This window comes from Lissotriton vulgaris, chromosome 5, assembly GCF_964263255.1.
Source record: "Lissotriton vulgaris chromosome 5, aLisVul1.2, whole genome shotgun sequence".
Lineage (NCBI taxonomy): Eukaryota > Metazoa > Chordata > Amphibia > Caudata > Salamandridae > Lissotriton > Lissotriton vulgaris.
Window position 1 is genome coordinate 946,993,686 of NC_141693.1, and position 27,234 is coordinate 947,020,919.

Here is a 27,234-nt window from a genome sequence, read left to right on the forward strand (position 1 = left end):
ATATAGTACAGAGAACTTCCTATCTAGTAACTTTACCGCGGGCCAGACGCCGGATAGAAATATGAGCAAACGTTTCAGGTGTGTGCTCATTGAGATGTCCTTTCTGACATGTTATTTCACTGTGAGTCTATGCAACTGACACCGCGTTTTAGAGAGTCTTTATGCCTTACTTACATAGCAAAGTCGTGCATACGATTCTCAATACAGAATTTGCATTTAAGAAGCTTAAGGATGCATTTTTATAAGTTTGAGATCATTATGTTGTGTTAATGTAGATATCTGAATAAATTTTTTATGAAACGGGTTGCATATGTTAACTTGAATGTGAGACCTTGGAAGAGGCCGAGACTTCATGTACATTCTACATTCATTTAAATCTGTAAAAACGTCTAGTTTTCATAAAAGGAACATCTTTCATTCAGATTAAGCTCCTAATCAATTTACAGCAAGACGTTGTTTCTGTTTTTTTTGTTTACTTCCCCACAATGAATTATAATATTTTGCCTTTAAAAAAATGTAAAAAATCAATATGAGACAGCCTACCTAATTATCTTTCTCAAAGGTTTTTGAACAGTTTGTAAAGACAAGAATAAAAGAAGAATATAAGGAAAAGAAGAGTAAATTATTGCTGGCCAAAGAAGGATTCAAGAAGCTTCTGGAGGAATCTAAGGTCTCTCATAGGTGGGTGTGTCATGCAGAGCTTGCTGCTCTGTGTGCAGAACCTTTTAATAAGTTATGCTTTCAGACATTCTTGCGTCAATATTCTTAAGAGACAGCAACAATGCATAGAATGTGTAACATATTGGTACATTGTTTAGACCACCATGGTACCGATTCATAAATTGGCTGAATAGTGCGACAGGAGAATGTTGGCATAATTTAAGTATGTTTTGGGTAAGTCAAGCAAATATGTCTGAGGTAAGTATGCCTAATTTAGGCATGTTGGAGTTTACTCGCGTATTTATATGAAATATATGTATGCACCTGATTTGCATCTTTGTGTCTACCTATACGAGTTTCCATGACATAAATTCATTAGGCATGCCTACAAATTGTTATGTTTTTCGTAAAATTTCAGAATTATTTTTTCGCTTTATCTCTACCGTTTTTAAGTAACCTGTACCGTTTAAAAAAAATCAATTAAAAGTCTCCTTCTTCACGCTAGTCCCATCATTTTTACGCAGTATAGAGAATTAGCAGGCATATAACACTGGATTTTGTTCACCTCTTCCCTCAATCGATGTCCCAGCCCACTCCCCTGAGAATGTCCCCTGATGTGAATTCATTAGAGTTGCCATATCTTACCAAGGATGTAGTGCTCCACTCAGGTTTGGGTTAACAGCCTAATGGATCCTTGGAATTGTATATCTCAGATATTCAGTTCCAATTGTATTGATGCACCCAATAACAATGATTTAGAGAAAAAAAAGCCAATGACAGGACTAGCACGACAGGACTAGCATGTTGTCGTGGCATGGTCTCATCTGGTAAGCTTTAAAGTAAGTATATATATATATATATATATATATATATATATATATATATATATATATATATATATATATATATATTATTTTTTTTTTCCTCCACGACAACTTCAATTTGCTGATAAAAAACAGGACACCCATAAGCTCCACTTAAAGAATTCATTCTGCAGGTGAAAAAATCTCCACGACGCGTTTCGCCATTACGACTTGTTCAGGCTCGCAGACACCACTATATATATATGAACAAGGCGGAAACGCCGAAACGCGTCTAAGCAGAGACTGATCTAAAAATTAAAGTTTGGATTCAGATTCACGGAGTCAGCGCCTTCTTTGATCATGAAGTATGGTATGAAAGAATATATATATATATATATATATATATATATATATATATATTACCTACTGGCGGTCGCCAGTAGGTAGTTATAGTTAGGATTTTTTTCAATGTTAAATCTCAAAATTCTATTTGGAATAACTTTGGCACCGGTTGACGAATCTGCCTGAAAATTTCCTGAAAATGGCCTCGTCGAGCTCCGGTCCTTCCCTGAAAGTTTGGGGGGGATACGTCAAGCGGGGACCGAGATAAAAGGGGGGTCCCAAAACGCATTTTCCCCATGTTAATTTCCATAGGGCGGTCAATTTCACTTTTAGCCCGAACGGCTGAATGGATTTACACCAAACTTGGCAAAATTGTAGGGACTGGTAGCCCGATGTGCCTTTGCTATGTCTCAAGATATGTGCTCCAGTGGATTTTGAGTAATTTAGGTTCAAAAAAATATATATATCTATAGGCGCTCTCCGGTGCGCGCACTTGAGTGCGCTCCTGGCGCGACACGCGACTTGCGCGCAGAAAGCTGATTGGCTCTTGGGTGTCTGTAAACATTCTAAACAGTCTGGAGCGGCCGCCATCTTGTGTCTCGGTAAAATCGAGACACAAGGGGTTTGAAAAAAAAAGGGGCAAATGACCATAAGGGGGAAGAGTAGACCCCCTCTGACCCCCTAGGTTTGATGTAGGGACTAAAATAGGGTCCTGCAGGGCATTACATTTTTTTTTTCGTTTTGCGCGGGGGAAGCGCATGGTACGCGCACCGGCGAAGCACGGGGAAAATCCAGGACCATATTTATGAAGGCCTTGCGCTGTTAGTTTTGCGCCTCCTGTGCGTCAATTTTTGTGACGCACCAGCGGTGTAAAAAAATGTGCATTGTTATGCAATATTTAAAAAGTGACGCATCTATCTAGATGCGTCACTTTTTAAATATAGTGCAACGAGGCACATTTTATTACACTGCTGGTGTTATGCGTCACTTTTCTGTGCGCACTCCTTATGACATTCCAGATGTGTCATATTTAATGTATGACGAATCATGTTGCAAGGAGTTACAGATACGTCAGTATTTCTGACATATCTGTAAACATAAAAGTGATGCGAGGCAGGTGCAAGATTTTGACGCAACAGCATCCTAAAAGTGACGCAGAGAAATCTTATAGATTTCAGTACGTTGTTATTACCAAGCTTTTTGCGGGGGAATGCCCCCTTTGCATACATTATACCTGACGCAGATATAATGTGGCGCAGAGTTTTAAAAAGTGACCCATGTACCTAGATGCGTCACTTTTTAAAAATAGCGTCAGGTATAATGCATGCAGAGGGGATGTTCTCCCGCAAAAAGCTTTGTAATAGCGACGCAGTGAAATCTTTGAGATTTCACTGCGTCAGTTTTAGGATGCTGTTGCGTCAAAATCTTGTGCCTGCTTTACAGCAGGTGTTAGACTGAGGCAAGACCTTTCACATGCTGCTTTCCCCATTTGAAAGGACGCATTACTGGAGTTGCGTCACTTTTGTGACGCACTCCAGCAATGCGTTACTTGGAATGTCATAAGGAGTGCGCACAGAAAAGTGACGCATCGCACCAGTGGTGTAAAAAAATGTGCCTCGTTGCGTTATATTTAAAAAGTGACGTATCTAGGTAGATGGGTCACTTTTTAAAATCAAGCGCCACATTATATCTGCGTGAGGTATAATGCATGCAGAGGGGGTGTTCCCCCACAAAAAGCTTTGTAATAGCGACGCAGTGAAATGTTTGAGATTTCACTGCGTCACTTTTAGGATGCTGTTGCATCCTTTAAATATAGTGCAACGAGGCACATTTTATTACACTGCTGGTGTGATGCGTCACTTTTCTGTCCACAGTCCTTATGACATTCCAGATGTGTCATATTTAATGTATGATGAATCATGTTGCAAGGAGTTACAGATACGTCAGTATTTCTCACATATCTGTAAACATGAAAGTGACGCGAGGCAGGCGCAAGATTTTGACGCAACAGCATCCTAAAAGTGACGCAGAGAAATCTCATAGATTTCAGTACGTCGTTATTACCAAGCTTTTTGCGAGGGATTGCCCCCTCTGCATACATTATACCTGATGCAGATACAATGTGGCGCAGAGTTTTAAAAAGTGACCCATGTACCTAGATGCGTCACTTTTTAAAAAATAGTGTCAGGTATAATGCATGCAGAGGGGGTGTTCCTTGCAAAAAGCTTGGTAATAATGACGCAGTGCGTCACTTTTAGGATGCTGTTGCGCCAAAATCTTGCGCCTGCTTCACAGCAAACCTTTCACATGGTGCTTTTTCCATGTGAAAGGACACATTACTGGAGTTGCGTCACTTTTGTGACGCACTCCTGCAATGCGTTACTTTTGTGTTTACAGATACGTCAGAAATACTGACATATCTGTAACTCCTTGCGAATTGATTAGTCATATATTAAATATGACATATCTGGAATGTCATAAGGAGTGCGTCCAGAAAAGTGACGCATCGCTGTTTTCACGTAGCGATGCGTCACTTTTCAGAAATGAGGCCTCCAGTTTATTCACTGTGTCATAACTTTCTTTTCTAACACTCACCTTCTTTCATTCCTCCTACTTCACTTCCTTTCACCTCTCATACCTTTCTGTTCTTTCTTACTCATTCTCCTTTCAATTATCAATGCACTATATTTCACTTACTCTTCATTTTTTAAGAATATAGCTCTTTGATGAGAATTGGAGGTAGTTCTGAAAAGAACTTTTGGTTTTCTTCTTTTAACTGAACAGGAACAAAAACAGGGAATGGAAACTGCTCAACAGGAGCAAAAAGAAAAGAAAAAAATTAGGGGTGGGAAGGGCAGCGATGGTTCTCCAATGCTCGAACCATGAGCAGGACACTTTGCTCCCCATAGGTGAGGAGTTGATTGCAGTATCTGCATTTGATGACCCCATGGTTAAATGCAGGTTGTATGTTTGCTACCTGCTCCTGTGATTGTTCTCTCCCAGAAGAAGTTGCTCCTCCTGTTGATGTAGAGGCCCCATCTCTGGGAACCTCTTGTGCCAGAGCCCTGACACTTTCCCGGGCAAAATTCTGGGGGTGCCTCCTCTCCACATGGCGAATCATGGTGAAGTTGCCAAAAGAGTATTTTTTGGGGGGGTTACCCCGTGACAGGACCTGTTTGCAGATCCTGCACTCTACTTTTGGTGCATTCACCTTCTTCTGGTCTGCTGGAAACTTAAAAAATTTCCAGATGAAATGTTCTTTGACCTTCGGCTGAGGAGGCTCTTCATCAATGAAATCATTGGAGTCATCTTCACTGCTGGATGGTCTGGCAGCCATGATTAATCAAGGAATATGGAACAGCAAAAAAGGCAGGTCTTTCAGTCACAAAAGTGAAAGAAGAAGTGAAGGAAATGGGTGGGGATTTCATTCATTGTAAAAAAAAACTGTTCGCAACCAATGAAAAGTGTTATTTTAGGGTCACATGACCCGACGCGTTTACGCTGCGCGCTCCGGTGCACTTCCGGTGCGTTTACGCAGCGCGATCGTAGGCGCTTCCGGGGCGCAAACGTGGCGCGATCGTAGGCGCTTTTGCGTGCGTTTATGCGCCACGAACGTAGGCGCTTCCGAGGGCACTTACGTTGCGCGCCGTAGTGACGTCATCAATCTTTTATAGAAATGCATAATCATTTTCCTTATTAAAAAAAACTAATTTTATTTGTATGGTACGAAATGTTTTGCATTATTATTAACTTTTCATTCATATTTTTTTTCACGAACGACAGTTGCGCTCTGGGAAAGGCTTACCGGAGAGCTTAGCTGAAAGCTTCCCGGAGCGCGCACCCAGAGCGCAAAAGAAAAAAATTATATAAAAAAAATGAATACTTAAAAAAAACAGCAAATTGTAAAAAAAAAAAAAAGGTTAGAAACTCGATATACAAAGGAATTAGCATTTAAAAAACCTATGAAATTCACTGAAAAAACCATAGGTTTCACACCAGTTATAGTTAGGAATTAGCATTTAAAAAACCTATTAAATTCACTGAAAAAACCATAGGTTTCACACCAGTTATAGTTAGCTGGAAATTTTACTGATATAAAACCATTGAAATTCCCACGTTATAGTTAGATGGACTCACTATAACTTGCGCGTGCAATGCACTGCTGATGATGTCTTATTAAGCCAGTTAACCAATCAATTTTTAAAAACCATCCATTTAGACACTTATTTAAACATTTATTCTTCCATCAACTTTTACATATACATATATAAAATATATTTATTTTTCAGAAAGACACACATTCACTGGATGGTATCATCAGTGATGTCATGAGTGATGTCACTGACCATGTCATGAGTGATGTAATATGTGATGTCATCAGCAGTGCATTGCACGCGCAAGTTATAGTGAGTCCATCTAACTATAACGTGGGAATTTCAATGGTTTTATATCAGTAAAATTTCCAGCTAACTATAACTGGTGTGAAACCTATGGTTTTTTCAGTGAATTTAATAGGTTTTTTAAATGCTAATTCCTAACTATAACTGGTGTGAAACCTATGGTTTTTTCAGTGAATATATATATATATATATATATATATATATATATATATATATATATATATATATATATATATATATATATATATATATATATTTTTTATATATAAACACTTCACTAGTACCGGTACAGGAATTCGGCTGTCACGGGCGGTCCTGTTGCAGCCACCGGTAGGCTTTCAAATTCACTCCACGACAACTTCAATTTACTGACGGAAACAGGACACCCATAAATTGGGTTTCAATGAATCAATCAAGAAATGCTGCAAAAGTGGATAGGCCTGTGCCTGGGAACTTTTACTCCACTGGTCAGAACGGAAGTAGGAGTGAGATAGGGTGTCTACCAGTTACAGTTTTGGATCCTCACTCAGCCTTCTACAGAACACTCCTGGACTTGTAAAAGGATACCAGGTGGACTATACCTGCTGAGGTTGGAATCTTCATTCTGTGAGAAGGACCTTAAGGGGTTGGAATCCTTTAATTTAAAATCCAAGGAAACAGAGATCTCCTAGGATCATAAAGCTGATCTTGGGGTTGGCCCTAGTTATATGAAATAGCTGAAGAGGAGATTCCTGTAAAGAATCCCATCTGTACATTGGTAACTGCAGGTGGACTGTACTTTGATACCACCTACTGCCTGAACCCCCGATAATTCCTAAATCCCTTTTGCCTTTCCTGAGGTTCTGGGCACCTTAAAATTGTACTCATGTGATTGTTAGGTCGCCAAAAGAAGTTTTTGAACTTTTTCATATATTTTTCTCAAGAGCTTCAAGGAACTAACTGCAAAAAATATCCAACAGGAAGTTCCATGGCATCAGATTGAAATCTGTTTTGTCTTGCTTGGAGAAGAGTGTTTCCTCAGGAAAAACTACATTGTCCCTTATCAGAAAGGTTTTAAACATTCCTTACCTCAAGACCCTAGAGGTACAACTGACTTGGTGTATTCAATCCACATTCAATCCACACCACATCATGGCTGGCCTCAATCATGCCTTGCTGCCAGTCTACCTTGACCATTGACTACCACAGGCTGTGCTATTTTCACTTAAATATTTAAACAATCATATTACTAGTTTTACTTATTAGAATTTTGTCATATTGGTGGTATTTTATGTATTGAATTTGTCATTTTTTGTATACATCGGAGTGAGGTTTGCATTGTATTGTGTTTTTGACTTTTTAAATGTTTTGGTACTTCTAAATGCTTTACACAGTTTAGTTAAGTGTCTCTGCCCCGTACTATAGGAGGTTTACTCTATGTGGTTCACCATGTCTTACTGGACTGTGCAGCTAAGGTCTCTACTACCAATTGAAAAATTGCAGTGATAATGCTAAGATAATCTTTTGATTAATATTTTGAGTAATACCCAAATAATGATCTTTAGAGGCAAAAAACATTTGTGCAGCTTGAGCAGATGGAATGTTTTTTTTACATTTGGTGTTACAAAGTGATTTATCAATAAGATGATAGACCATCATAAGTAATCAAGTCACTATCCTGTTAGGTGCAGTCAAGGATTTCAATAAATTAAACCATAGCTCAATCTCTGCAAGCTATGGCATAGCGCAGACAGGATTATTTTAAAGAAAATGTCTAAATCATTTAGAAGTACCAAAACAGTTAAAAATAAATAACACAATAAAAACGTCACTGCAATTTATTAAAAGAGAGAGAAAAAACTAGTAAGCAAACTGAGACAAATTCAATAAGGAGAACTGTAGACATGAATTTATAAAGATTTAAGTGAAAATAGTAGAATAAGCACAAAGCGCTAATAATAGTCAATGGAGTTTGAAAAACCGAGACCTTGGGCGATTTGAGGTTAATTGAATGGAATTGGTGTGAATACGTCCTGGTAAAAGTCTATAATTCAAAAAGTTTGGAAAGATTCTACTTCCCAGTGATGAAAAGGACTATGTCACTTTTTGAGAATATTCCCTGAGCAGGCCCCCACTGACATTGCAGCTGCTGCTCTCAAACTGAAGGCTGGATACCATTTGTCCAGCTGGAGCATGAGCTCTGGAAATTTGGAGACTTCTCACAAAAAAAATATCTAAGTCCCAAAGGAGAATAGAATTTAGTAATTTTCAAAGCTGTTAGTAGTCTTCAGCTGAACAAAGCTGAAATGTAATCTAATGCCATGGAACTGCCAGTCAGATACCTTTTCCTAGAACTTCAGGGATGTCCCAGAGGAACACTTTTCAAAAGTTTCCAAAATTAACTCTTGTGCCTAAACTATCATAGTAGTATAGTTCTGAGGCCCCCCCAGCCCTCAAGGGAGGGGGGAACTTAATGACTCCAAGGATGTCAAGAAGATGCCAACAGTAAAGTCCAGTCTAGGACCAGGTGTTAATTGTCACTGGGTACTTAAGAGAAAAGGTCTCTTGCAGCTTGTTAGGTCCATGTATCTGCACAGGAGGTCAGCAAACTGACCCTTGGAGTCCACTTATGTGTCCTTGGTACAAAAGAGTACAGATGCTGAACTTCAGGTCTCATCTCAGGCCACAGATAGCGGTTCCCCACTTTTCTGATCTCCCATAGGTCTGGACAGTGTTCTGAGCAGGTCTCCTGGCCAAACACATTTATTCCTGGTATCATATAGTGGATGGGGTTGACTTCTGGGCACTTCATAACTATTTAGGTAAAAGTTCACTGGGGCAACCAGTCACACTTTTTCAGCAGTTCCTATTTTGCCTACCACAAACAATCCTACAGTGCCCATCACTTTTTAATTTGAGATGGAGAACTAATGTAATTTTGGGTCTAGTCACTATGGGAACATACCATTACTAATGTCACACATGTGCCAACCTTAAATATTATGAATCCTTCCTGTCATCTAGAATATTGAAATTCTCCAAATCCAAGATGCCGGGTTTTATTTCCTTTTTATCTTTTCAGGTCATATCCTGTCCTAGCAATATACAAAGTACTCAATTTGAGTCTAAGTTGCATCACAATTGTACCTTGCCTGTTAGATCGGTCAATAGACTCACCTGGACATCCTGTATAACATGTGTTTCTGTTATCCTCTTTTTGCTTCTCGTCTTGCTGTTTGGCTAGGGCAGTAGGATGAGTTTTCCCAGGACTCCACTTTTAATCCATTCCTGCAAGTGATTTCAGAAATAATTTCAGTCTACCAGTGTAATCCTAAAGTCTGGTGTATCAACTGGAGATAAAAAGCGAAATCTATGCACATAGAAGGCCCTTTAACTATTGTCAACAAGACCTGCTCTTGACATGCTGTGACACCCTTAAATGAGAAGAACAGCTGTAAATAAATTAACTCTCCAAGTGCAATGCTTAACTTCTAATAATGGTCTTTATGCTAATCTCTAGCAGTTTTGCAACAAGGGTCATTTGATTCTCTTTTGGAAAGTATGGCTAAATTAAAATTCAGTCGGCAACCTTGAAAGCAAAGAGTTTCTAGACAATTGTCAAAACCACTTTGCCAAAAGAAATATCCAATGTGGGATTTATAGTGGGTAAAACAACTGGAAATGCACTGGTGTGTACATGCCATTTCCTTTGTTTGGGAAGTCAGCCCTGTTGAAAATTAGTGTATTATTTGTTAAGGCATGAGTACCCACCTAAAGAATTATTCACTGCTCTTGTCATAGTGAACACTTAAATTCATTAAATGAACCTGAGCTCTAACCCTTAGTAGCTATGACACATAACAGACAGGCTTAACTTAGAGGCATTGTGTAACACATTTATGCAATGCTGGATGAGCAATGAAGGCAAAACACAACACAAGCAAAATGCCAAATCAATTTAGGAAATGTAACAAATAAAAGGATACCAAAAACAGTAGTTAGGAATTTTTAAAGCTTCAAAAACCATTAAGCACCAACCACAGTCATCTGGTTGTGCTTAACCTGTATAAAGCACAACTGCACAATTAAGGCTGACTGCGATGAAGCATGGGTCAGATGGAGTGACCAGGTTCAAACTGGTTGGAAGTTTTGCCTTGGAACTTAGACTTTGAATTCTAAATAAAAAATGCTTAGCGGGGCAAGGCAGCTAGCTGTGCCCAAAATAACACTCCATACCATCTTACTGCGAATGGCCTACGTCTCATTGAAGTCATTAACATTTGGTGGGAAAGCTCAAATAAGGAGAAATTTTTATTTTGCACTGAAGGAAGGGCACCCGTCGGCTTGATACTTTTGACCTCTTCACTCAGTGAAGATTTCTACCTATGAGCTAAGTAATTATTTGTTGGAGCACAGATTCTTTCAGTGGGGCAAGCTGCAGGTTGTAGCTGATGATTGGAATTGCAGCTGCTGACACCTGTTCCAATTAAGCCTGGGCAGGGATCTCGGAGTTCCGTTGTGCGGAACTCCGCAAAGTGCAAAACAAAATCTGCTGCACTACGCGGAGCTCTAGTGCATTAGATAAATGCTGTTTGCAGTGATTTTCCATTCTGGGTGGTTGTCCACACTGAGCAACCATCGCAAATGGCACCGCTGCTTCCTTTCTGCCGCTCAAGTAGATTTTTTACTCGAGCCACAGTGTTCTCAAAGCGAACGGATGGTTTCACAATGCGAGCAGTCTCGAGCATAGGCGACCACTCGCAATGAGAAATCTGCCGGGAGGGGGATTTTTTCGCGCTCGCCAACTTAACGTTGAAGACCACAGCAACGAAAAATCTTACAGGGAATTCGATTTTCCATGCTCAAACTCGCCAAATTGATGTTGACGACCGCAAAGGAGGAAAAATTTCACCGGAGGTGAATTTTCCTCGCTCCCGCTTACCAAATTGATGTTGACGAGAGCCAGCGAGGAAAAAAAATTGGAACTCCACGAGATCCTCGTAACGTGAATTGCACAAAACTATTTAAACTCCATCAGTGGAGTGGAGTTCACTGCTGTTAGTTCCAATAGCATTTTGTGTTTGATTGTGCAATCTTTTGAATCTTTGAAGCCATTCTGACCCCAGAAGTGTAGATATTCATTATATGACTAGACACAATGAAATAAATTGCATGTAATGAGTGTGGGGAATTCTCAATCCGTATTTTTTAGTGCCAGTATTAGGGATTTTAGTTCTGAAAGCTGAGTCATGCAATCTCCTAGAGACTCCATCTGCGTATTGCTAGGACAGAATTTGCCAACCAGCATATGCTCCTTTACAATCACACATGCTGTGTTGTATTGTTGTTTACTTACTATGGCTGGCTGAGCTAAACCGTCAGTGTAAATTATATATTCATACTGATCTAGAGGCATTTTTTCATTCAGGATGGAATATTCCTGTTCATACTGAGGGAATGCTTGTGTTTCCAATGTAGAGTCACATTTGTAGTCTACATCTGTTGCAGTGAGAGAAATATCCCATTGTATCCATCGTGGATTCGAAGCTTTAGCATTTGGAACGCTAGCTTTTGTAAGAGCCTCTAAGGTTGGTACTGGAGTCACAACCATTATTCGCTTCCTTTCAGCCAGTGCTCTGTCTCTCACCACAACAGTCTGTACTGCTGTCAGGATTTTTTAAGTTGATGCAAAACGCATCTCAGCGTTTGTGTACAAATGTGATTTGTATGCTATAGGCATCGTTTCTCCTTCATTAAAGTTTAGGTAAGTGTACCTGGATTGACCCGCGATTACACAGATTACCAAATTCGTAATGTGTTCACATGTGTGTAAGTGTTTGGAAACTATCATGTCAGCTTGTAAGGAATGAAGAATTTTTCTATGTTTCTGTGCCCAATGTTGAACTAGAAGTCAGATCTAATTGAGTCATAGAATGGTTTTACTCTTTATGTATAATCTAAAATGTATGTTCTGCCATAATTTAGGAATCCTAAAATGGATTGTAAGTTTTTTAGAGTCTTCAGAGTGTGGAGCAGCACATATTTTTCAAAATGATTAGCTGCAAGGCATTTCCCCTCACCGCAAAGCTCAATTTGTATCTCTCAGAGGCGAGCCCCAAAATGATATTGTTCACCCTGGTCAAGTGATGCAATAATTCATCATCCGTCAGATAAATATCACCTACATAGGATAATGCCTCCTCATCAAAAATTTGAAGCAACTCTGTTAACCTTGCATAGAACAATACAGGGCTATTCTTATGCCCTTCGGGCAAGTGACAGAACTGGGGCTGAGAGCCTAGGGTTGAAAATGCTTTCAAATGTCTGCTCCCAGGTGCTATATTTGGACAAAAGAATCCATTTAAGATATGATATCTAATGTTGTTTTGTATTTTTTTTGCCAATTTTATTCATTAATGTGGCACTGTGTGCACTCTGTACTGAAAATATCTTTGTGCATGTGTTCAAATGCCCGTTGTCTAAAACTAAATTATATGAATACTCGAGTTTCATTACAGGAAACAAAGGATTATTCATGGAAGAGGTGCATTTCTCTATTACACATTAGTATCCAAGTAGATAGAATATCTCCCGAACTTGTTTTTTCGCATCTTGTTATATTGGGTATTGTCACTGTGGAGTAGTTTTCACTGGGATTACATGGTGAGGTGACTCAGCATCCCACCCTACATGATTGCAGTATAACGCAGGAACTAGTGCTCCCGCCCACTCCTGCGTGCCTGAGCATTTGACTGATTCTGGAACAAAGTCAGAGAAGGCTTGTGAAATTATGTTTCTCCCTTTGGGCAGTCCGTGACAAATTCAGGTGGCCTATCTTTTTCTGCTAAAACAATGTCGTCTCTAAGCGACATGTTCTCCCAAATGAGACCTTTAACTTTCCTGAGTTTGTCCCGTCCATCTAAAGTGTTATTTTATATAACTTGTGTGGAACACTTACCCTAGTATCAGGTGTTCTCACTGTGATATATTCATTCAACACTGCTGTTACCAGAAATTCCATCAGGTTCAGGCTAGCTATTGTTACTTCTATTGCGCTGTCCCCATTAGAAGCTGAGTCCTCAGTATCCAGGCATTTCTTATGTTAAGTCCTGCTACTTTCTTCTTCTTAAATTGAGGTTTTGATTTTGGTGTATTTTCTTTATTTATATAAAGTCTGAACTGTGATGCGTGTCTCTTGACTTTGTTCACTCGTCTGATCTGTGTTCTGACCGTCCTTCCCTCTCTGATGTTTTTTGATGAAACCTGAAAGGATCGAGAGGAACGTGTATCAGTATCCTGATGCCTGTCAGGTTTTTTAATGTTGTCATGAACCTAGTGTCTAATTCTTTGCCTGTACAAAAGGGATATTAGGTCCAGTCTTCTAGGTTCTGCTCAGGTCACAGGCAGTAGGTCCAGTCCTTTTTTGTTCTTCCACAGGTCCAGAATGTGATCTGAGGAGGTTACCGGGGATGTCACATTTATGCTTGGTACCAGCCTGTGGTTGGGAGAACTTCTGGCTACTCCATAACAAATGGTAGAAAAGTTTCCAGGGCTATCCCACTCATTTTAGTTGAATTTCTTGTGTGCCCTACTGCAAACGACCACAGAGTGCCCCCCTCTACTATCTAAATCCAAGATGGCAGAACTTTTCTTCTCCTGTGCAGAGCTCATGTGTCCTGCTCTGAGGTGTGGTCAGTGCAATGAGCAACCTTCCTCTGAGCATTACCATCCAGCTGACTGGAGAGACAAGTAAGTGTCCTGGCCGGTTTTTGCTAACATTTGCCTCTGACAGGATAGACCTCCTGGAAGTTAATCACGTTCCTGGCCACAGCCCAGATGGTCATCCTGCCAGAGGAATCGAACACCTCCCCACACTCAAGGCCTTCGTCCAAAGTCTTGGAGTAAGTTCAAACCTCATCAGAGGCCTATTCAGACCCTTGGTTACAGGAAAGGAATAGGTAACTTTCTAAACGTACCTTTTTCAAAATGTTTATTACAAATCAGACTTCACCAGTGGATTGGGCTTGTAATAAATATTTCATAAAGAGCAAAAATGTAATTTGTAGCAGTTTACTAGCCTCAGATACTGTTATTAAATGTATTACTGTATCCCAGTGCTTTCCTATTGAACAACCAACCCTGCTACAGTGAAAATAAATGTTGGGGCCTTTTCACTGTAAGTACATGTTCAACATTAAACCATTACATGTCCTACTTTTTAATACTCTGCAACCTGTCTTATGGGTAGTAAGGCCTACTTAGGTGTAACCTAATAATATTTAAAAGAAAGGTTTAGGCATACAAAAAGGGTTTATTCTGACATGTCGAGTCTGCAGTTTTAAAACTGCATAGCTAGGCTACGCATGGTAGGTCTACAATCACATTCACATTGGTACTGTAGTAAATGGCACAATGGGTGCTGCAGACGGCTTCTGCAATTTACTTTACAGGCACTGAGTAAACACTGCACCATATACTAGGAACATATAGGTAGGTTAAATATGTCAATCAGGGGCATGCCAATTTAATCATGCTGAAGGGGGGAGCACAGACAATTTAGTTCTGGTTTACAGGTTCTAAGCCAGGAAATCCAATCTAGGCAAACATCTGGGGGTAAACCATGCAAAAAGATGGTAATTTCCAACATGCTCCTAGATAACTTTCCTGCTTTATTGATGGAAATAAAGTAGATGCTCAGCAATCAAATTCAGAAATACCCAGCTGAAGAGGCAATTTTGGAAATAAATCAAAGATATTTGGATCTTCTTACCTATATTTCAAAGTTTCATTTCCTGGCCAGAGAAAACGATTGGCATGACTGAACCCTGTTCACTCATTCTGAAGCCCTTCATTAAACAGTTAAAAGATGATCTGTCTAGAGTCACCAGACTACCAATGTGAGAACATGGGTTGTTGCTTGATGGAGGTTGAAACCCAGCTCAAGCAACAGTAACAATCCCTGTCAGGGTGAATCAATAAAGCGACTAAATTAACCTGTGCTTAACCCTCTGGTAGCTGGCACAAATGGAGTCAGGCTTATCTTGGAGACACTGCATTTAGGCATGGGCGGAAAATCCGTTTCGCTCGCGGATTTTGCGGATTTTCGGGAAATTCGCAATCCGCGAGATTCGCGAATCTCCCGCAAAATCCGCAAATCCGCGAGCAGCGGATTTTGCTCGCACTGCTCGCACTGTTCGCGTGAGTTCGCGGCTTCCCAGTACAACTTCGCGCCCCGCGAATAAGTGCTAAATTGCAGAAATACGATCTTAGCAAAACTGAAACTACTTACCAGGTTCAAAAGTTCAGGCTCATCATTAGTAGCCATTTCTTGTAGTGCTTCCTGAGGGGCCCCTCCAGAGTTCAGTTGCCAGTTGCAACTATTATGTGACCCTGCTCTGAACCTCAGAATAGTTACACATATGCCACAAAGGTCCTGAATTACAGCTAAGGGAGACAAGCAGGAGCCAGGCTGGAAGTTAAAATCCATTAATCAGCCCCTAATTCATTATTGTCAGTTGGGGCAGGGCAGGTGTTGTAACTAATTTTGCAACAATGAAAGCACTTAGCAAGTGCAAAAGATCACTAATCAGGGCGCACTAAGGAAGCAGGTGCCAGCTAAAAAAATATTCTGTGACACATTAATCAGCCCCAAATTAATTCAGGTCACTTGAGGCAGGGAAGGTGTGCTTTGCTTTGCCGAAAATAATGTACACTGGACAACCAGAGGGTGTGGTGATGAAACAGAGGGTGGCATGGGTGGGCCAGAGGGTGGCATGAGTAGTCAGAGAGTGGCAGTGGTGACAGAGAGTGGCAGTGATGAAGAAGAGTGTCCCAAACAGGCTGGACACGTAGAAACAACAAGTTCGCAAAACTTGCGACCCGACAGGTAAGTTCGCAAATTGAGAAATTGTAAAAACCCTCGCGAACTGGCAGAAACACGGGCGAACACAAAAAAAAAAAATCAGCAAATTCGCGGGAATTCGTGGATTTTGCGGATTGCGAGTTCGCAAATCCGCAAAATTCGCGAACGCGAGATTCGCAAAATTCGCCCATGCTTAACTGCATTGTAGAATTTAAGCAGCACACAAACAGTAATAAGGTGAAAACACAATACAAGAAAAATACCCCACCGATTGAGCAACATAGAGTAAATTATAATAAAGGTTTTGAGACAAAACAACAGAATTCTAATCAGTAGAACAGAAGATATGCAATTTTAAAGATTTAGGTATAAACAGTGCATACAACCACAACATGTGTATTGTCATTATCTGGTTGTGCCAGACTGGGACAAAGTCTCAGGTTAAGGCTGACCATAATGGAGTGCGAGCCCGCTTACAAGGATCAAGTTAGGCCTGCTGAGAAATGTGCCTTATGTCCTGGTTGCAGAGTGTTTCACCGCGAAGTGACTCTGATCAGGAGGCCAGGTAACTAGCCGTTGAAGTCATTATGGTGGTCCTGGGTTCAAGGTGCAGGCCCAGTACTTTCTGCTTTGGTTGCAGGGGAGCAGGGCAACTGAGTAGCAGGACAGACGTTCATGCACCAGAACAGCACAGCAGTCCTTCTTCTGAGTATTCCAGAAGTCTCCCGTTCAGAAGTGCTTTGAATTTCCTGCCTTGGATCTAGCCTGGCTGCAGGCACCAAAACATATTGTGAAATCAGTTGTGTGTGAGCAGGGCACAGCCCGCTGATTTTCAAGTGGAGCTATGCTTAGACCCCCAGCGTATCTTACCAGAGATGTCCATTCAGGCACACCTGATCCCTTTATTGTGTGGCTGTCTGGGAGGAATATACAAAGGCCAACTGCCTCTTACACCTATTCATGTGACCCAGAAACAGGCTTCAGGCACCATATAGTTAGTGTAGGAAAACACTAACTTTCTAAAAGTGGCATTTTCAGAATTGTGACTTAGAGTCCAACTTTGCCATTGAAGAGAATTTTAAATTACAGTTTCCCAGATACCAAACATGGCATCTCCACCTGCTCCAAATCAAAAGGTAGCATATACTGAGGTAACCCATTATTATTGTATGGGAAAGGTAGGCCTCACAGTAATAAAACACACATTTTTGAGTTTTCACTACCAGGACAAAAATCATTTAAAAGTACATATTCAACTTTTTAGTATAATAAACCCTGCCCTAGAGTTGTATGCTTGGTAAAAGGATTATTTTGCCAAGTCAAACTTGCAGTTTAAAACTTCTAGCAGGCTGCAATCATAGGCTAGAGAAGGTCTACACAGTTAGGTGTCACAATAACTGCTGCAGGCCCAGTAATAGCTTTTAATTTACAGACCCTGGTTATACAGTATAATACTTTACTAGGGACTTAAGCACAAGCAACTTTGCACTGGCTAGCAGTGGTAATGTGCACAAAGTTCCAAGACCAATAAAAACAAATTCAGAAAAACCTTTGTGGGGTGTGACCCTGCCGAGAGGGCCAAGTCCAACACGCAGGCTTACAAGATCTCATCATACCGGCCCTCCAAAATGACAGTTGAAAACAGAAGAGGTTGGAATATCAGAATCAGTTGAAAGGAAAGATAGTTCACAAAATGCATTTAAGGCCATGCCTAGAGCTCCTGACTCCTAGGAATACCAATACAAGTAGCCTCCATAGGAGGTCCCTTGACCAAAACTTGAAAATCTATATGACATAAGGTAGGCTTATGTGTATTCTGTGGTCCAAAAGGACATCTACTAATGTCCAGCCTTACCTGTCTTTCTCTTCAACTAAAGGACTCGGAACACTAAAATGCCTCTACATGGTCTAGTTTATAGAGGCAAGCTCCAATGGGAAGGCCCTGCTCCATCTCTTAAACCGTACCTACTGAACTGTAGGTTCAGTTTATCATTACTTGTTACAAGTTCTTGTTGACTGTAGAGTTTCAATGTATATATATATATGGGCAATTCAATTGGCATCAGAACAGCGGGTTCTTGTTAAAAACAAAGACATTCTGATAGCAGTTGAAGCCACAGATAGAACTTTAATAGTGTCTGGATAAATTATTGAGGAGATGGTGATTGGATCTAATTTTTTCCCTCTTCATACTGTTTTCATAGATTTTAATTGGCTAGCCCTGCCTAATCCGTATATTTATTGGCTCAGACATGTGTGCCAACCATTGTACTCTTAATCAATCTGCTATAATCAGGAATTCTTTACTTTCACCAGATCATCCTACTAATTCATGTGCTCAATATACAGCTATTACAAACACTTACAAAGACTATTTTGATATTTTTCAAGAATCAAACACTAAAGAGTTACCTTCTCTCTGGCCTTTTCATTGCACAATTAACTTCTCTCTGAAGCCATAGTTCCGTATGGACAACTTTTTTCTCCATCTCCTCGGAGAAACATGCCATTTGAGAATTCAAGACACCAATTTAGAGAACAAATTGATCGTTCCATTAAAGTCTGTGGGGGGGGGGGGCATCTTTCTTTTTTGTTCCTAAGAAGGGCACATCTGAGCTTTGTCCCTGCAAAGTCTATAATGGTATAAATATTTATAAAATTGGATTTAAGAGAGGCATAATATTTAATTTGAATTAAGGCCTGTTACGAATAAAAGACAGCTTTCAGAGCATCTTTTACACATTTTGAATATCATGTTATGCAATTCATCCTTTGTAAAGCCCAAGCAGTCATCTAGCAACCCATTAACACAATTTTCTCTGACTTGATCTTTTAAACTATTGTTGTCTCCCTTGGCATCTTTATATTTTTCTCTAAGGACCCTGAATGAGATTCGATGTATGTCAAATAAGTCCTACAATGACTGTTTTGAAAATAGGTTGTTGCTGTTAGTCCTGTCAGCCTTAGAATGGACTTCCCCTAAAATACTTGCCTTTGCATTCCACTTTTTGCTGAAATTATAATTTGTTGGCCTTTGTAACAAGTGCTAATGGGCTTGTGCTCTCTCTCCTAAACATGGTAAAATTGGATTACACCTGATTGGAAAATTTAATTTACTTATAAGTCCTTAGTAAAGTGGTATATCCTTTACCCATGGCATGTACATTAATTACTACCAGAGGGCCTACAGCACTCATAGTGCCACTCACTTAAATTGCCCCTTAAACATGTCCAAGGCCTGCTGTTGCAGGCTGACTGCAGTCAGTTTTAAACTACTAATTAGACTTGGAAATTTACTCCCCTTGTCAAGCCTTAAACTCCCCTTTTATTTCATTTACGTCACCCCTAAGGTGGGCCCTAGGTCTCCAATTGGGCAGAGTACGTAGTTATTAAAATATTTGACGTATACGTTTAAGTTTTACATGTCATGAATATGAAAAACTCCTACGTCCATTTTTCAATATTGCGAGGTCTAACTCTCCCATAGGATTACATTGAGTTGTCTTATTACATTTAATAAGTACTAACTTTTGATTGGGAACACGTGGATGTTTAGCGTTTGGTGTCTTAGAAATTATAACTAAAAATACTCTTTAATTGGTAAAGTTGGATGTGAAGTTGCAATTTTAAAAATGACACTTTTAGAAAGTTTGCATTCTCCTGCACTAAACTATTTGGTGCCTGCAACCTGTCCTGGATCACATGACTTGGTGTAGTTGGTAGATGAACTTTGTTTTTATCTCCCAGGCAAACACAATAGCTGGATTAGATATGCCTGGATAAGCCATCACTGGCAGGATGGGTGGCAGAGTTTGGTACAGTCCCACTTGCTACTGAATAGGCTGTGCTATTCCTTTACACAAAGGACTTGCACCCCTGCTTTGTTCATGCAGGTAGCTTGAAGACAGAGTAGGGGAGTCAGGAAACTTCAAACACTAAAAAGGGAATTCCCTATAAATTTCTACTTCAAAGAAGGTACCATGTAATAAAAGGGGAGCCTCAGACCCACTCTTTGGTACACACCTTGAACTGTGGATACTACAGAAGAAGGACTGCTGTGCTGCTTTGCTACCAGAAGGCCAGTTACCTTGCTGCCGTGTTACTCTACTGCCTGATTGAAGGAACACAGACCTGTACTCTTCATCTTAGGTTGAAGTGACTCCAAGGGTAAGCAGAGTGGCCTCCTGTTCTGAGCTACAGGGGCACAGCAAGATCCAGGAGCCTCTGTGCATCTGCTCAGCTGACCTTCTGCCTGGACCTGCAACTGGGCCTACCTGAGCCCTGTAAGACTCTGCTGGAGTGAGTTGCTCACCCTCAAGTTGTGCCCCTCAGATCCAGGACTCTAGGTGTGGCATCAGTTGAGCTTCTCACCCAAAAAAAAGAGACATCCTGATGTTTTGCGCTCTTCGAAACCGCAAACAGGGCTGTTTGCACTAAGAACTTGCCATCCACACTGCCTACCAATGCCAAGTTTTGGTGAACCCCACTCTTCATGTCACAGGCACCGCCTGTGACATCCAGCAACGCAAAACTAGCACTTCGCAATTCAGCATCAACAGCCTGAGGAGAATGCCAATGCAAAGCTCCAGAAACAACCGCCGTGGAGCCTGACAGGATCTTCCTGCTACTGCGCCACATCGCCCAGCATGCTCTTAGCGCTATATTAACAACCATCCATGACACTCTGCTTGCTCCTCACAACTCCTTCCTCTGCAAATGACACTCTTCTTGTTGAACTTTTGAAGGTAACCCTTTCAGTAGGTCTAACCATTTCCCTGTGTCTAGCTCGTGCTCCATCGTGGTCGGCCTGAGCTACTGACTTTCACCCTGTCTTGCATAACCACATGTCCACAAGTGGCGCTTTGTGCTTTTAGGCTCTTTACTTACTTGAAATCCTTAAAATTGATTATCTCTGGTTCTCTTGATGGAATTTATGTTGTTTTGGTGCCATATAATTTACATTATTTTTCTAAATTAGTGTGGGAATTTTCCTGTGTTGTATTTTCACTTTATTACTGTTTGTGTGATGCATAAATACTTTACTCGGTACACAGTCAAAATATCGAGTTGTAAATATCGACCTACCAAAATATTGTGTTTTGAAATTTCGAAGGTATAGAATATCGATGTCAAGAATATCGTTGGACAGAATATCGACCCTAAGGTAAGTAATATCGAAATTATTTATATCGATGTAAGTAATATCGAAGTTAGTAATATCAATAGCATATATATCGATGTCACTTATTTCGATGACACTAATATCGATATTTGTATGATTTTTTTAGTTTTTTATTATATATGTGTTATATGTTTTACTTAAGTATTTAAAATAAATAATATTATATGTGTATTAATTTTATATATTAATAAATGTATTTATAAGCAAATTATATGTTTTATTACCGGAGCGGGTAGTGGGTTTATAGGAGAATAGGGTGGGAAGTAATTTAATTATGGTTAATTAAAAATTAATTAGTAGGAGTTATAAATACATTTTAATTAATTGCTAAATAATTGTAATTAATTTGAAATTAATTTTAATTAATTGATAAATATGTTCTGTAGCGGGTTGTGGGTTTATAGGGGAATAGGGTGGGAAGTAATTTAATTATGTTTAATTAATTATTAATTAGTAGGAGTTATAAATTAATTTTTATTAATTGCTAATTAATTGTAATTAATAGGAAATTAATTTTAATTAATTGATTAATTGATAAATATGTTTTGTAGCGGGTTGTGGGTTTATAGGGGAATAGGGTGGGAAGTAATTTAATTATGTTTAATTAATTAATTATTAATAAGTAGGAGTTATAAAATAATTTTTATTAAGTGCTAATAAAGTTTTATTAATTGGTAATTAATTTTAATTAATTTGTTAATAATTTTAAATAATTGGTAAATAATTTTAATTAATTCATAAATAGATAAATGTGTTCTGTTGCGGGTAGTGGGTTAATAAAGGAATATGGTGGGAAGTAATTTAAATGTAATTAAGTAATATTGTTTTTAAATTAATTGTTTTGTTAATAATATAATTGATAATTAATTATTAATTGGTAATTAAATAATATAAAATTGTATTTTTTTATATTTAATTTGGGTAAAATATATTTAGATTATCATGTATTTAATAATTATGTATAGGTATTGTGTATGGTTTATATTTATTTAATTCGTTATATTTTATTTACTAAAAAATGCTGTTATTTATAAGTATGTTATTTTAACCCCTACGCTATCCAACACTTTCCCTACTGTTCCACTCTCTGGAGTGGGGACAGTAATTTTTACCCCTATGCTATCCAACACTTTCCCTACTGTTGCACTCTCTGGAGTTGGAATAGTAATTTTTACCCCTACGCTATCCAACACTTTCCCTACTGTTGCACTCTCTGGAGTTGGAATAGTAATTGTCACCCCTACGCTATCCAACACTTTCCCTACTGTTGCACTCTCTGGAGTGGGAAAAGTAATTTTTACTCCTACGCTATCCAACGCTTTCCCTACTGTTGCACTCTCTGGAGTGGGAATAGTAATTTTTACCCCTACGCTATCCAACGCTTTCCCTACTGTCGCACTCTCTGGAGTTGGAATAGTAATTGTTACCCCTACACTATCCAACACTTTCCCTACTGTTGCACTCTCTGCAGTGGGAATAGTAATTGTTACCCCTACGCTATCCAACGCTTTCCCTACTGTTGCACTCTCTGGAGTGGGAATAGTAAATTTTACTCCTACGCTATCAAACGCTTTCCCTACTGTTGCACTCTCTGGAGTGGGAATAGTAATTTTTACCCCTACGCTATCCAACGCTTTCCCAACTGTTGCACTCTCTGGAGTTGGAATAGTAATTGTTACCCCTACGCTATCCAACAATTTCCCTACTGTTGCACTCTCTGGAGTGGGAATAGTAATTTTTACTCCTACGCTATCCAACGCTTTCCCTACTGTTGCACTCTCTGGAGTGGGAATAGTAATTTTTACCCCTACGCTATCCAACGCTTTCCCTACTGTTGCACTCTCTGGAGTTGGAATAGTAATTGTTACCCCTAGGCTATCCAACACTTTCCCTACTGTTGCACTCTCTGGAGTGGGAATAGTAATTGTTACCCCTACGCTATCCAACATTTTCCCTACTGTTGCACTCTCTGGAGTATGAATAGTAGTTTTTACTCCTACGCTATCCAACACTTTCCCTACTGTTGCACTCTCTGGAGTGGGAATAGTAATTGTTACCCCTACGCTATCCAACACTTTCCCTACTGTTGCACTCTCTGGAGTGGGAATAGTAATTTTTACTCCTATGCTATCCAACGCTTTCCCTACTGTTGCACTCTCTGGAGTGGGAATAGTAATTTTTACTCCCACGCTATCCAACGCTTTCCCTACTGTTGCACTCTCTGGAGTGGTAATAGTAATTTTTACCCCTACGCTATCCAACGCTTTCCCTACTGTTGCACTCTCTGGAGTTGGAATAGTAATTGTTACCCCTACGCTATCCACTACTTTCCCTACTGTTGCACTCTCTGGAGTGGGAATAGTAATTGTTACCCCTATGCTATCCAACACTTTCCCTACTGTTGCACTCGCTGGAGTGGGAATAGTAATTTTTACCCCTACGCTATCCAACGCTTTCTCTACTGTTGCACTCTCTGGAGTGGGAATAGTAATTGTTACCCCTACGCTATCCAACGCTTTCCCTACTGTTGCACTCTCTGGAGTGGGAATAGTAATTTTTACTCCTACGCTATCCAACGCTTTCCCTACTGTTGCACTCTCTGGAGTGGGAATAGTAATTTTTACCCTTACGCTATCCAACTCTTCCCTACTGTTGCACTCTCTGGAGTGGGAATAGTGATTTTTACCCCTACGCTATCCAACGCTTTCCCTACCGTTGCACTCTCTGGAGTGGGAATAGTAATTATTACCCTTACGCCATCCAACGTTTTAAATAATTAATGTTATAAATATTAAAAGAATATTTAATTATTTATATGTTTTACATTTTATTTAAGTTATTGTTTTATGTTTGTAAATGTATTAGTAAATTAGAATATATTTTATTAATTTATAAATTAGTAAAATAATTATTACTATGTATTGTTCATTACATATATATTGTATATTTACTGTATATATTTAATTAATGTATTATTAATAAATATGTATTATTTATCAATTTTAAACATTATTATATACTTTTAACTATGTACATTTAATTTATTAGTGTTATTTACTTTATTTTACCATTATATTTTAAAAGAAAAAAAATCGATATTTTTAACATCGATATTTTTAACATCTATATTATTTTTTCGATATTTTTGTACTTACCATGTTGTAGATAGGATGTTGATATTCTTGCCCTCGATATTTTTGACTCGATATTCCTGTAGGTCGATATTTTGTAGGTTGATATTTTGTCAGTGATCCACTTTACTCATTGCCTCTAAGTTAATCCTGACTGCTTTTCCTCCAAGTTACCAGAGGGTAAAGCAGAGGTTAGTTAAGTGACTTTGTGGTTCACCTTGACATGGATTGTGGCTGTTGCTTAAACAGGTGTCACCCATCATTTAACCAAAAACCCAGTTTCCACATTGGCAATTGTTGGGGGCAACTGCTATATTAACGTCTGAATCTGATGCTGCTATTTAGATTGAATGTGTTTTTTTAACTTATTGAGTTCAAAAATTGTTATTTGTGGTTCTTATCTATTGCATGTGTTTTTACCATTTACATTTGATGCAAAAATTATTGCAATTGTTTTTAGGGCAGTGTTCTGCAATTCACAGCACGTAAAGTTTAAAAACAATTCAGTGAGAAAAGAACTCCTAAACCCTGCCTTCTCTTTCAGATCAAGGTGCTAGGGATATTACATTATAATCTATTAGTACAACGCATATAATGTCACAAAGTGATACCTACCTCAGGAATATTAATGATTTAGGTCTATTTGCTACCCACTGGGAATCTGAAATGTATAGATGGGTGTCTTGCGATTTTGTAATTGTGATTCATAAAAAAAAGGAATTAGGAAATCTCAAACGGACTTTTCTTTACATCTGCCCCAAAACCATCCTCAATTTTTTATGTAAATCTTGGGCTCCTCTTAGTCAGAGCTGTAAACGTGAACAGTGCCCTATTTTGTTTCCTAGGGTCACTCAGTTCGTTTGGTAGATCATTAAGAATGCTAGTCTCTCATTTTCATAGTTTTCACTGGGCCACAGTTGTGCCATTTAAACCTAAATAACTGACAAATAGTATACAGGAATATTGCCCTAGGAGGGCAATGTGCTCACAGGATGCCCAGCTGTTAGTCATTCCACACACTATGGGAAAGATACTAGGTGGCTCTGCATGTTATGTTTTGGCAGCCAGGTATCAGAATGAGCTTCCCCTCCAACTCAGATGCATTTCAGATGAAGCCATCTTCAGCAAACAACTAAAAACCTACTTGTTTAAACTATGCACTGGTGTCCTTCCCATTCTTTTTTGCTGTAGCGCCAGGACACTCCAGTAGTCGCCCTGTGCTCTAGAAGTGCTTTCATCCATTCATTGGTCAAATCCATAAAGTGGCTCTTTGAAAAGAATTGTGTTGAATATCTGGGCTATACCCTTTCCTCACAAGGTATCCAGGAAGTTTAGATTGTCCAATTTTTTCTTTAATGAAAGAGATGCAGAGCGTTAAGGGCTTGGCAAAATTTTATCGGAAGTTTATAAAAACCTTTTTCAAAATGTTATCATTCTTCAACAGCTGGATGTTGCTAAATCATTCATCTTGGGAAAAGATACTTCTGACAAAGCAATGGGTGCTGTTCTTATTTAAGTACAAACATTTCATATCATTTTAGTACACAATTCATCTAGAATGTTGAAACCCTCACAAACAAGATGATGGGTTTTACATCCTAAATCCCCTTTCAGGTCAAATCCCTTTTCAGCACTATATAAAGGGATCCATTCAAGTCTAGGTTGCATCATCATTATGCTTTGTTAGTTTGCTTGCTTCTGGGCTCCAGTTTATTCCCTTCCTTCTGTGAATTATTTTAACTGTAATTTCAGTCTACCAATGTAACCCTGAAGTCTAACACTGCTGCTGGAGATAAAATGTATTATATAGGCATGAAGAAGTTCCTTCAACAATTGCCAAAAAGTCCTCCTCTTGACAATTAGATTTAGAAGCTAATTTTAAAAGCCTTGAAGGCAAATGCTAAAAGAAGATACTTCAATGCATTAATGGACTGATTTAGATTTTGCCAGACTAATTACTCCAAAACAAAAATGACAGATATCCTGTCTGCCCGAATACAAGTTCATGATAGCCAAATACACTTCTAATGCGGTGTATGGGATATCCCCTAATTGTGCTGCATTGAAAGTGGTTCTGTTAGAATTAGGTAATCAAAACTTGGAGTCTATTCTGGGAAGTATGGGGTAAGATTTCTATTTCGGTTGATAAACCATCATCCATCCTTGGTAGGAATGGCATTAAGACAACTCAGACTTTCCTCAATTTCAATGAAACTTAACTTGTGATATAAATGAAATATATCTTCCTGAATATGTTTACTAACTTTTACAGCCTCTTATCTTAATATCCTGAGGCACATTTCATCAGAAATATTTCTAGCTTGGATGCAGCAACTGAATCAATCAACCTTTAAATCTTTCAATTTGATTTTTCACATACAAACCATCCTTCAACTGTGCTTTTTTTAAAAGCAACATTAGCATTGAATAAACCGGTAATTTTGCAACAATGCAAATAACATTATTTTTGACTATTGACACACTTTTGGCTAACTTTCGTATTCAAATGTCATATATTTCACAGCTACATTTTAATTTGAATACTTTATGGAAAGAACAATGTTTTTCACATATTAGGCTCTAAGCCTATGCATTTATAAGTGAGCAATCTTTATAAGCAATGCAGATAAGCATACTCTAATTGGCATTTAAAGGAGGAATGTTAGCTGCATGTGTGCATGTCTGATTCAGATTGTGAATTCAAAATGTTAGCTGCAAATATAAATGTTTTCACAATAGTTTGAAAAAAACTATGATACAATCTATTTTGCAAAGGTTACAACAAGTTTCATTTTTTTTAATATGAGTTTTTGGAAAGTGCAGCCCGCAATGCGATGTAGCTGAATGTTACAGACAATCCGATATTTTAAAAGTA

At 39.0% G+C, this 27,234-nt stretch overlaps 1 protein-coding gene across 1 annotated transcript in view; it reads left to right on the forward strand.

Annotated features, from left to right (window-relative positions):
• TCERG1L (transcription elongation regulator 1 like) overlaps positions 1-27,234 on the forward strand; it is a 1,282,749-nt gene that overhangs the window by 1,243,547 nt on the left and 11,968 nt on the right. The window contains exon 12 of the mRNA XM_086920244.1: positions 563-681. Within this exon, the coding sequence (XP_086776370.1) occupies positions 563-681 (119 nt within the window). The remainder of the gene's footprint in view (positions 1-562; positions 682-27,234) is intronic.